The sequence below is a fragment of the Prunus dulcis genome, chromosome 5 (genome assembly GCF_902201215.1).
Source record: "Prunus dulcis chromosome 5, ALMONDv2, whole genome shotgun sequence".
In the NCBI taxonomy this organism is placed as follows: Eukaryota; Viridiplantae; Streptophyta; class Magnoliopsida; order Rosales; family Rosaceae; genus Prunus; species Prunus dulcis.
In genome coordinates this window covers 18,198,363-18,210,806 of record NC_047654.1, presented here as the reverse complement: position 1 = coordinate 18,210,806, position 12,444 = coordinate 18,198,363, and the positions used below count along the sequence as shown (strand labels likewise).

At 37.3% G+C, this 12,444-nt stretch overlaps 1 protein-coding gene across 3 annotated transcripts; it reads right to left on the bottom strand.

Annotated features, from left to right (window-relative positions):
* Nucleotides 1-363: 363 nt before the first annotated feature.
* On the bottom strand, nucleotides 364-9,320 carry LOC117627581. Of its 3 annotated transcripts, XM_034359729.1 has the most exons (8): nucleotides 8,895-9,320; nucleotides 7,340-7,572; nucleotides 6,081-6,774; nucleotides 5,248-5,614; nucleotides 2,492-2,586; nucleotides 1,744-1,938; nucleotides 587-1,232; nucleotides 364-475 (listed from the first exon to the last, which is right to left on the bottom strand). In XM_034359729.1, the coding sequence occupies exons 1-7, from the start codon at nucleotides 9,108-9,110 to the stop codon at nucleotides 597-599; spliced, it is 2,436 nt and encodes an 811-aa protein (XP_034215620.1). In that variant the 5' UTR covers nucleotides 9,111-9,320; the 3' UTR covers nucleotides 364-475; nucleotides 587-596. The 3 variants fall into 3 exon arrangements, with proteins under 3 accessions (XP_034215620.1, XP_034215619.1, XP_034215621.1); XM_034359728.1 differs by having other exon boundaries at nucleotides 364-1,232; XM_034359730.1 differs by lacking the exon at nucleotides 2,492-2,586 and having other exon boundaries at nucleotides 364-1,232; nucleotides 1,744-1,910.
* Nucleotides 9,321-12,444: the final 3,124 nt, after the last annotated feature.

Sequence of the window (12,444 nt, the reverse complement as noted above, 5' to 3'; positions counted from 1 at the left end):
GTATATATTTGTTAATGTCACCAAAGGTACTATGAATATAATTTAGGAGGTCTTTTGTAGTTCGTCCAAAAAAAATTTAAACAATCACTCCATAAACTTCAAAAGTAAAAAAAACCTACCCGGCCCATTCCCAACAGGCATAACCTCCACCTTCCCCAAGCTCCACAAACGCATCACCCCACCACCCCACTAACTTCCACTCCAGACCTCATGGAAAATAACTTGTTAACTTGTTGGCCCAAACCCTCCCCAACTCGCTCTTCAACACATTTTTTCCCCTTATTAAGAGAATGCCCAAGGCTTGAGTCAAAATCTCGCATGGGGGTGATGGTATGTTAAAAGAACTTGGCTTACAATGTTAGCTAATGCATAAGGTAAATTCTCTCCTATTGCTCTGTAAAACTTACAACAGGAACGGATGACTTCAAGCTAAAACATCCGCAGAACAGCTGTGCAAGTGCAAACAGTCCCAGTTCTGCAAGCAAGAATATGAAAAGATTTCCGTACTCAAGGCATTTTAGACAACTGAAAAAAATATACAAATAATTTATGCAACAACTATCAACAATGCAACTATGTCTCTTACGCCGGCTGTTTCATGGTCCTCTCATCTTCTCAACGATGTTTCTACTCTTCTCCTCAATGTGCCGCCTCTTTTCTTCCAATTTCTCCCCCATCTTCTTCCCCAGATCAAGCATCCTTGCTTTTCTCCCCATTCTCTTTCGCCTTGATTCATCTTCTTCAATGGTATGATTCTCTTTATCCAACAATATAGTAGACCTCGATGGTGATGGTGATTGACTCTCTGGTGTCTCCCCTAGCTTGTGTTTGAAAGTGTCTTGTGGTTCACCATTCCCCAATAAAGGGGTTCTCAATTCTTGAATAGTCGCATCAGTACTCCCAGCTGACGGATCATTGGAACTCGCTGAAAAGACTAATGCATCTGAGGATTCACCAATTGGCTGTCCAATAGACTCGGCCTTCTTGAGTTTTTTATCCTTGGGTTGTGAATGATCACTGGAGGTTCCCTTGTTAGCTTCTGTCTTGTATTTTCCTTCAGTAGGTTGGCAGATGGGTACTTCACATACAGTGGTGGGATCATTCACGCATTCTTGGTTAAGCCATATGAAAGGAGCAACCGTTCGGGGTAACCAATCATCCTTTTCTGCTAGCATCCATGGTATGCATACACTTTCGAAGTTTGGAAGAACTAGAGTTTCTCGGATTGCTGTCTGTACAAGTAAAATGAAGCTTCAGCAGAAGCACCTAGCAATATTTGTTGCTTCCACATATCACTTGAGTTTTTTTAGCGAAAAATCTAAGCATAAGATTGACACTAGAAAAATATTTGCAAAAAAGATGCTCAAAGTTTAAGATCGATGGAAGGGAAAATACTTCCCTATCCTGCTTCATCAAATCAAAACATTGGAACGACAGAGAGTAGCTACACAGTAACAAAAAAGGATAAAAGATAAAACCATAAATTTATGGTGAAAAGGCGTTCTGTTGAGCTGAGCTTAGTAGCCTTAATACACTTATAGATAGATCTTTCCGAAAGCAACAATAACTTATTTACGAGCTTATATTTGAAAAATAAGAGAGATATTAGAACCATGTTTAAACTAAGGTGACATTAAGTAGTTAGACAACAAAGTAACAATCATGGTGTCTCATGCTTGAGTTGTAGGCATGTTTTGAGATCAAAAAAGTAATAGAAGGAAAATTAGCGAAGATGGAATGTACCTTAAGTCGACTGATCAGAAACAAAGCTATGCGTCCACTAGTAATCTTGTGGTCTCCCACTGACGAGTCCAGGCTGAAATCTATATCAGGCATGGATGTGAAGGCAAACCATAACCGGTCTGAAGGAGGTGGCTTGATATGTAACCGCAGTGTTCCTCGAAGGGATGCTATTCTTATTTCCAAAGAGAGAGGCACCTTTAGTTAGATATAATCAGTCAGTCAGTGAACTGCAGAAGCTCTTGTGATAAATAACCTTTTTTTTTTTTTTTTGTATGAATACATACACATATAAATAGGGGGAGGGGGGGGAGAGGTGGGGAGAGAGAGAGAGAGTCCAGATGACAAACACATTAACTCAAAGAAACTTATAACCAGTATCGATTCGTGATTATAAATCCCTTTGGCGATGCCCCTCTCTAGAAAATACAAACTCAATTTTCAAATGACTACGCTCAAACTTTTTTTCCAGATACTTGGATACAACTCAACTATCCAACAGTTGGTTTACTCTTCGTGGTCTAATCGTCTCTCTCTACTGTCATGTCTTATAAGATGATGCTACAGAGAAAAAGGGCCAACTCAAATACACACATTATTGCTCAAAACAAAAAACTAACCACCAAATATCTGCCTCAATGAAGGGACAGCTATTATGGAGATAAGCAATAGCCATGTTTCGCATGGAATCAAGCCATAGAAACAAAAAAGTCTATGGTACACATATAGGTCAGATAGCCCATCTACAAACCTGTGAAACTTGTTTGGCAATGGAATTTAGAAGTGACTTCCACCTGGATCCATAATTTGATGAAGACATATTGCTCTTAGAGCTCTTTGATCCATCTGCAACGGAACGTTTCAGGTTGAACTGCCATTATATAACTTGAAGCTTTTACTGTGGTGTGAAATTGAATTGGAAATAATATTTAGCTAATGTCAAATTGGAAATAATTGCATGCTTTAAGTTCCTGTGAATATGCTTGAAGGTTTCTTTCATTCTCTACTACAAGCCTATAGATAGCAGACCTTTTGCAAGAATGATATTCTAAATGAACCTAAAAAGTGCACGATTGGAACTATTGGAACCACATTACTGAGTGGCCCTCATTAGATCACCTGTCCATGGATATAGAAATTTTTTTTGGGTAGTTATGTCCGTATCCGGACATTGTGCCGTTCAAAATGCATCATTTGGAGGGTCAAACAACACCTCAATTATTGTTATTATTGTAGTTTTAGATGCGGTTTCCCACATGATTGGTTATCTTAAGGTGTGAAATTGCCATTTAGAGTTTAAAGTTTAGGTTTTAACTCTCAAGTTCTGGGCAGTTGAGGGTGGACACTTCTACAGCAAAATCAAGAGAACTGGCCAAACTGAACCGGTTGAATGGGTCAAAAAAATCGATCTTAAAACTCCTGAATCAATGTTATTTCCAACCGAAGCAATATGACTATATTTTATTCTTCTTATTCAAAACTTACATTTCCACATGGCTCCGTTCCATTGGCTGGCATTCACTTCACTAGGTCCTGCCCTATCAGATCCGTACACTAGATTAGATCTTCAAAATCTGGAGTAATAATATTCCTCTATCTTCATCAACCTGCCTCCGCCACACACACACACACACACACACTCTCTCTCTCTCTCTCTCTCTCTCTCTCCCTCTCTCTCTCTCTCTCTCCTCTAGTCAATTGCAGTCTTAGAATCTCCATCTCAGTTCCACCATGCTACCTCTATCACAATCGCAGTTTCGCAATTCACCTCCACCTTGCAGACCACTGCTCCACCTCTCGCCCAAACCAACCCACCCGGACTGCAATTTCGGTGGACCAATTTGTTCGCGAACACCCATCTTCTGTCGGTGTTCGTCCGGCGACAGTGCTCACCGAACTTGTCAATACAGTGAGCAGTATGGGCCCAACACCGAACTAAAACCTAACCAACGAACAAGCGCATTTTGGCAATTTTTAAAGCTCCACCAGTGCCATTCAAAGGGTGCATCATTTAGATACGGATAAGAGAATGATCATACATGTACGTAAGTGTTTTTTTAAGGGAAGAAAACATCAACTCTAATATATCAGCTCTACTATTTGTGATAGATGCAAATAAAATTAAGAGTGCTTCTATTATCATCTGTCAAAATGCTTACCCCACCCCCTTTAAAAGATTTAATTACAATTTTTTCCAGCAATAGCATTACCTAAAAGGAAAAGCTTGAATTCTAAAGAGGAACAAAAAACAATCAGGGCTGATAGAGCAATATGATTTGAAAGATTTTAATTTTAAAACTTGGAAATATTGGTGGGAAAGAGCGAAGTGACTATCAAAATAAATACAAAACTAAAGGGAGGTGGGAAAAGATGGCGGGATAAAACAGTAAAAGCACTTCATCATTAATTACAAGCCTTATAGAACAGAAGATGTCGAGGTGAGAGGTTTTGGTCTCACTAAAAGTAAGAGATGAGCCTCTTTAATTTGTTATTTGGGAATGCATTTTTCTCAAATGTCGACACTAACACTTAATTTTAGGGATTTAAATGCCATTTCTAAGTCAAGTCTCATAACAACAAATGTCATCCCTTAGGACCTCCCTCCCCAATCTCTGTTGTTTGTTTCCTTCTTCACCACCCTTTATTTTCTTCCTGCTCATCACACTTAAAAGTTTATTTACAAACCATCTATTTACCAACCCCTAAACCCCAACCTTGTATACTGTCTTTTCTTCTATTTGGCATACAATAAAGGAAAGGTGTACCCTGCGAAGGAACTCCAGTCCCAAGCCCACAAATCATCGAGTTGCACCGTTGAAAATGCTAATATAATAGAAAAGAACTGTCTTTTCTGTATACTTTCCTTTGTTCAATCTGCTTAACGGTTCAAGCATAAAAAACGTCGGGATGGTGGATGCCTCACCCTCCACTTTTCCACTCCTACCAAACAAGGGATTACCTATTTTTCCTGCCCTTATACCCTCCACCCTTTTCTGGGCAAGGCTAGGTAAACTACTCCATAGATCATACATTATAATAGTATATAGTTTAGGTATCTATCTTATTCGGATTTTCATCATTTAGGGGTATGTAATTTAACTGAATATCCTTCCGTTTGACATTTATTCCATCCCTAGCCTTTAGACTACCATTTAAACCTTGATGTTTGAAGTCTAAATCCCAAAGTCCCGCTCCCTTGCTCATAGGCAACCCAAAGTCCATGGCTGCTTTAATCATCCAATGCTCAATGAACTATGTTTCAAGGTGAGTGATGTACCTATAGCAATCAGCATTAAAGGTAACAAGATTATATTTATACCCCATGGGTTAAAGTTTTGAGCTCCACCATTCATTAACTGTTTACTAGGAAACACCACTACTATACAACCCTCAATGTATTATGAGCCCAGAGGCTGCATATATGCGAGCAACAATTAAGGGTTTCAAAGGTATATATGGAAAATTGCAGAATGCGCAAAAAAATTATTGATCTAAATTTTATCTCACCAGGTTTTGGGTCACACTCTTCCTTATGCTCTAGCACATCAGCTGTCCCTTCAGCAAGATTTAACTGCTTCCCGAAATACTCAAATTCTTCAAGAAGTTCGGTTGACGCATCCCTAACAGAGCCTGATTCTGGACTTGAATCCTCGCTGCCTTTCTGGAAGTCTAGTTCCCGGACTTCCAATCTCGTCTCAACGTTTAACACCGCACCACCATAATATCCAATGTCAACTTCCAAAGCCCATACATCATTCATGTCTGTCGGCAGAACTTTCATACCATGGATATAAGGTGGGAGATTCCCAGTATTAATGTCTGTACAAATCACTTCACCAATGTAACTTGGGGTCCTCATATTGGACAATGTCCTCTGTCATAGGCAAAATCACATAAACAAATAAAATTTACATCTGCATTGACAAACAAATAATAAAAGAGAAATGCGCAATTGCACAAAAGAATGGCCAGAATTTGCACATATACAATTATAATATCCACATCCACTCCAAGCCTCTTTTTTTTTTTTTTTTTTTTTTAAAACAAATCTTCAAATCATCGCATCATAATTCAGGATATCCAAATGAGGCCCAGTTACATGAAATGAACACAATAATTGCAGGTCCCTTACAAAATAAATAAGTCAACGTAACCTAAATGTGTGTGTCTGAAATATTGTGTGTGCATATGTGTGTGTATGAATTTACATGTGTTGTGCATATGTGTGTGTATGAATTTACATGTGTTTTGCATGATGTGCATCTGCCTCAATGCAATTATGAGAAGGTGCATACATGTACACTAGCAGAATAATAAAATCTTAATGGTATATGGTAAACCTGAATCTGAGCTTTTATGGTTTTTTTCATCTCCACACTGCTTTTGGCATCAAAGAAGAGCCGTGAAATTAACAAATTCCAACAAAGTGTTGCCTCATCAGTACTAAACTTTTCATCAGAGTCCGCATCAGAGATGACAGATATATGACTTTGGCTACCAGAATGAGTTAAGGCTGATGAAGGCGGAATTGCCAAATTCCCTTCTGTGAAACTCTTAGCCCTCTTCACTGGTGGACTAGCATCTACCAAGCTACTGAAAGAAATAGAATCCTGACATGTATGATTCTTCTCACTTATCTTTCTTTCTTCACGGCCTAAGGATGAAGTCCAGCTCAACTTATTATCTGGACCAACCTTAGAATACTTCTTTGTGATTTTTTTCAAGAACATACGAACCTTTGAGGAAGAACCATCAATTCTATTTTCCCTATCTACGGGTTCAGCAGAAGAGAACCCTCCAGAGTGTTTCATGAGTGAAGGATATCCTGCATTTAACAATGTCAAGTAACAGCGAAATTCTTCATGCAACTTTGCGAACCAATCAAGTTTCTCTTTGTCATTGCTAGATGCCAGACGAAGAGCTTTACACCATGATTCCTTCTCCCATGAAGTTTCAAGATAAATGTAAAAGACTTTACTTCCTTTGTATATTATGGTGGACTTGCTATCCAATTTTATGGGGAACCTTTTGGCCCTAAGAACAGAAAGAAATTTTAAGTTCGTTAACCCCTATTCAAGAATGTAGTGAAATACAGTAAATAGCTAAGAACTCAGACAACTTTTATTTTATTTTTCAAAATAAAAAGAGGAATTATGGCACTTTATATATTTAAAAAATAAATATTGGAACTTCATATCGTCAGAAAACTTTTGGCACTGCACTTTGTAATGGGAAAATTTGGGCAAAATAGTAAAATATTTTCTTAAAATGATAATTAAAGTGAAGACCATCCCCATTTGATTAAATTTAAAAAGAGAAAAAGAAAAATGATAACCCCTTGTTTTATCTTTTTATATGACCATACCCTTCTATTCCAGACTGATTAGACGTAAGACAAAAATGTATAGCAAGGATATAAAGCACGACTGTCCTTTACTAGAACATCTGGATTAAGAAAGAAACCTGTCACATAAATCTATGATGAAGAATGGTTAGAAGCTGAAAAGCCTTTGACCCTATCCTCTTCCACAAAATACCCAACCCAATTCTAAAACACACCAGGAAAGTTATCAAAAGGATGGAGGCAAAGGCCAGTTACCATTTTCTTGAAGGTAGACTTGTTGCGGAAACAGCTTCAATGGTGCAGCCTTTTAACTGGATAGCTGTCTGGGAGCCATCTGATTCTGTCAGAATGAGTAGTTGGTTCTTGATTTTTGCATATTTTTTTACAGGAGAAACCTCAAAGAATTCCTTCTTTCTCTTTTGCTCTCGCAGTGCTTTTTCTTGCCAATTTTTGGGAACTTTTTCTGGTTCTAGAACCCAAACTGCTCCCTAAGACTCAACAAATAAACTATACAATGAGAGGGAAAGCTAAAAAGACAACACAATGCATAGCCATGAATTATGTATAAGTAACATAAGCCTAAATGAACAATGAAACAGCTGAAGATTGATTAGCTCCTCAAAAGAGGGAAGTGGGGAGCAAAAGTTGGATAAACATATTCATTTTCCGAAATGGATATATATTTCAATTAATCGACAAGTCCCAAAATTCAATGCCAAATGTGCAAAAGTACAAACAAAAGGTAATTTGGTTTTATGCAGTAATAAGACTAAATTTTGGATCAAAATAAAAATCTAAGCTGTCTGTCCTTTCAGTCAACCACATGGAAATGTGCAACCTCAGACAATTAATATAAGTGCTGATGATATGCGTCTCCCAGTGCCTCATGCTAAATAAAAAAGAGCACAGCAAAGTTTCAAATCAACACATTCTAGTTTATGACTTTCAATTTTAAAAGTGAAACAGAAATCATCATCCTTTAGTACGAAATCTTTATTATAATCCTTAGTTGTTTCAGTTTGATCAACTTTTCATTAGAAAGATTCTTGTTTTGAGAAGAAAGCTGGATAAAGTACAAAATGTTTTATTACATGATTTTATCATATAAATATATATATATATATATATATCAGTCCTGATCTCTTGGACCCTTGTAGTCCAAGAGATTTATGGTCACTCACCGTTGGATGTAAATTCAACGGTTCACTCATTTATGACTTGAATCGGGTAATAATCATTTATGTCATATTGCATTTATATATATATCATTTTGAACCATTGGATTAATATCCAACGGTGGGTGACCACAATCTCTTGGACTCCTGTGGTCCAAGAGATCGGGACTGATATATATATATATATATATATATATATACTATTTTGTCTCTTTCATATTTCTGTATTTCAGAATTATAAACAATTACTCTCAATTATATACATTTCGACAGTCATAAAGCCTTAAGATTCTTGAAATGCGCCAAACGGAGAAACAGTAGAAAATATACTTTGTTCAAATTGACAATTCGCCTGTCATTTAATCAACTCGATATTCCCTCAAACTTCCATGTTAATTTTTCTTTTATTATTCCATATCATCAATTCAACTTAGATATTCATGATCATAAAGAGTACCAATTCCAATTGCCCTTCCTACTTCCCACAGAGTTAATTGAATTTGGGAATTCATTTCTTAGTAGTTGTTGTTCAGTTTTAAAGGCAAAAAAGAAACTACCAACAGAAAGGCAGGGGATAATTTTACAACTAGAAATTGAAGGAACACATTTGATATGAATACGTAAGTGGTACATACCTCATTGATGGAAGCGAATTCTAGGGCTCGACGAGGGTGTAGGTCTGGCTTGGATTCTATTTCTTGAGATTTTTGTATGGCTTCTTTCTCTTGGTGTTGTTTGGTTTTGTGTTGTAATCTGTTGATGACAACATACACCACCAGGACCTCCGCGGCCAAAATCGCCACAACCCCGGCCACAAACCCAACACTCAACCACAGCAAGCAACTCCACATTTCTTATCCTATTTCCCTTTGAATTTAGAATTCCAAGTCCAATTTTGAGCCTTTTGATCATATCAGATCCATCAGCCAGACTCGGAGGAACCTCAACAGCTGCTAATGCTGTGTGTATTATAACATAATTTGCTACAATCGGGAACTCAAGAATCAGGTTCTCCCGCGGATGCTTCCTCTTTACATATAGTTTTTCCGTATGCATAACCCACGAAACAAACATGAGTGATTTTGCGGCAGAAAAAAATAAAAATAAAAATAAAAATAAGGGCTTATTTGTTGAAAAGCCAAATAGTCTCAGTTTGCCCTTCACGTTTCAAATGACTCAATTTCCCCCATGAACTTCCATTTTGTGACCAAGATGCCCCATTACGTTAGTTTTCAGATAAAAATCTTAAAATAAGTTGACATGACATGGGTATTTTGATAAATTTAAAATTCAAAATAAATATAAAAAATGTTTGAAATTATTTAAAATTGTTATAAAATGAACGGAATATGTGCTAAAATATTGAGCTGCACGTAAAGTAGATGAGACACAGCATTTAACGAGGTTCGGCTATGCCAACGTCCTCGGAGAGCAGTAGCAGTAACTTTTTCACTATATAAAATAATATGGCTACAACTTTAGTGTTTACAATATGTGTGGCTTACTGAATTTTCTCTCTTGGAGAATTTCTCTCTGCTCTATTTCCTATCCACTCACTCACCTTCTTTCTTCCTTCTCTTCCTCTTCCGTATATGTTTACAAACAAATATAATGTCTATTTATAGGCAAAGCAAATGGCTTTTAAGGGAGACATAATGATTTATCCCCAACATCATTATCTCATCTTTTGACTAATATCTTCTAACTTTATCTCCATCTTTTGACTAATTGCCATCTAGTTTTATTTATGTGGGCTTCATTTCTTTATAACAGAAATAGAATTAAGATAAAAATATCTCCTCCCTCAATCGTCAGCCCTACCACCTTCTCTCTCATCTCAACCAACCCCACTACCCAACCAACCAAACAACATCTTTCCTCCTCCCCATTCCTCTGTCAAAACAAAGGTACCAAAAAAAATTCCAGTATCTCTTCCTCCTTCTCTCTCTCTCTCTCTCTCTGGTAGCTAAAAATCCAACTCGCCCTCCACCCTCTCCTCCTCTCTTCAACATCATCAAACCCTAACCAACAATTCACCATATGTCTCTCTCCTCCCAATTCTTTCTCTTTCTTTGGCAGCCACCGAGGGAGATTTGGACTGTCACATATGCGAAATTTGAAGTCAATTTAGTGATTTTGTTTGTGGGTTACGAGCCTTTTGACAATTGGGGGGAGGGGTTGACGAGCGAGAGAGAGAGAGAGAGAGAGAAGAGATGGTGGGGTGGATTTTTTCTGGGTGTGGGTTGGTTGGTTGGTGGAGCTGGCTGAGATAAGGGAGAAGATGGTGGGAGTTGACGATTATGGATTAAAAAAAGGACTTTTTTTCCTTATTTTTTTTTACCTATTTAAAATAATTTCAAGCTTTTTTAATTTTTAATTTGAATTTTTTAATTTTTAATGGTTAAATTACCAAAATACCCATACCACTTAAGCTGAATGGGGCAACTTTGGTCACATAATGGAAGTTCAAGGAACATAGGGGGCAAACTTAAACTATTTGAAAACCACAGAGGGCATTTCAACAAATAAGCCAAAAAACAAAAAATAGTGATTTATTATGAGAAATGTTATTTACATTCCCATAAATAATTAAGATGACTTTTCAAATTATATGGTAATAAAACTCAATATATTTTTGGGTTAATATTACTTCAACTTTTACTAACTAATTTTTATTATTTTTTTCAATTTCTGTATTCAATGTTTAATTTTCTGATCCCTGTCACTTTTATATGGATCCCAAGCCTTTACATTTAGCCATTATGCATTTACCCGTATTTCACAAGATCTTAACCATTCTAATGATCTAACGAGTCAAAATATGACATGTCAATTTTTAATTTTAACACCTATCTATTTAATTAACTCCAACTTAACATCGTTAAGTCTAAATAAATTAAAATAAAGAACCAACCATAAACTTATTGACAGGACTCACCCCAGATTTCCTCATAAATCGGGACGAATCCGGTCTTGTTACCAACATCACCCCGATGTCGGGCCCACTTACAAAAGACCAAGACTTTCTACCTAAAATTGGGCAAAGTCTCCCATGTAAATTGAACATTTCCCAAAATTCAACCTATTCAAAATTCACAGTTTAATATCCCAACCAGCAACATGCTTTAAAGTGAATAAACAGTCTACAACAAAGGCTCTAGCCTCATAAATCCAACCCTAACACGGGCGATAACATAGCATATCTAAGAAAATTTGATTACAACAAAACAAAGTTCAATGGGGAAAACATGAAGAAATAGTCCTACGAAGGCTCAAGGTTCGGAAACACACAATCTAGCTCCACTGCGGAGCTCAGTCAATTACTGGTTGGGGGCGCAAAATAGAAAAGTGTGAGTGAACAAAAATAAAGTTCAGTTTAGTCTAAACCAACATAATATAACCCCACCGTTTAGAAAATCATGCAAGAAATCCAAATGCATTCCAAAACCATCATAATCAAGTATATACGTATCAAGTGAAAACAACACCGAATGCCAAGTCCAAAATCCATAAAGAACACTTTACAAACCCACCATTCAAATATTATAAGTCCTGAAACTAAACTCTCGAAAGCATACCCATTGGCACGACCAGCAAGGAAGTATCCACACCGAAAAACAAGAACGAATGAATAGTCGTGTGTGTGTGTGTGTATATATATATAATATAAGAGATATGTATAATATAAATATGACAATCACCTAGTTGTACCGGGGAAACTATCCAACCGGGAGATTGTTTGACTAGTCCACATGGAAGAGCCCGCATAAAAGAATTCCTCAATTGACCATGTGGCTAGGGAACAAGCTAGTCCAACTGGGGGACTAACTCTCAGCCAGCACGTACGGCCGAGAACCTCAAAACTTGTACGCCTGTGACCAGTCCTACGAGCACAGACTACCCAATCAAGGGTCTACAGCTACATCCCGTCAGGGATGCCCCCGGTTCCGACATTTCCAAGTATCTCAAGTTTCCGTATCCAAGTTCCAAATCTGGGGAGGTACATAGGGTAGTGCTTATATCACTCCAAACTGACATTCTATACTCATCACTTTCCACAATCTCATCTCAACAACCCAAGTACCCCACACATAGCCAAACATATATAGAAATTCTCAAAATCCATATATACATACTCAAGATACTCAAATATGCCAGAACCCAAAATATATTGTCAATGCATCA

Bases quoted from the DNA above. Each gene is read 5' to 3' on its own strand.
- LOC117627581 (XM_034359728.1), bottom strand. From the start codon at position 9,110: ATGTGGAGTTGCTTGCTGTGGTTGAGTGTTGGGTTTGTGGCCGGGGTT. The intron at 5,615-6,080 runs GTTTACCATATA...TGCCTATGACAG, and splicing joins CCATAAAAGCTCAGATTCAG to AGGACATTGTCCAATATGAG. The intron at 1,233-1,743 runs GTACATTCCATC...TTACTTGTACAG, and splicing joins TTCTGATCAGTCGACTTAAG to ACAGCAATCCGAGAAACTCT.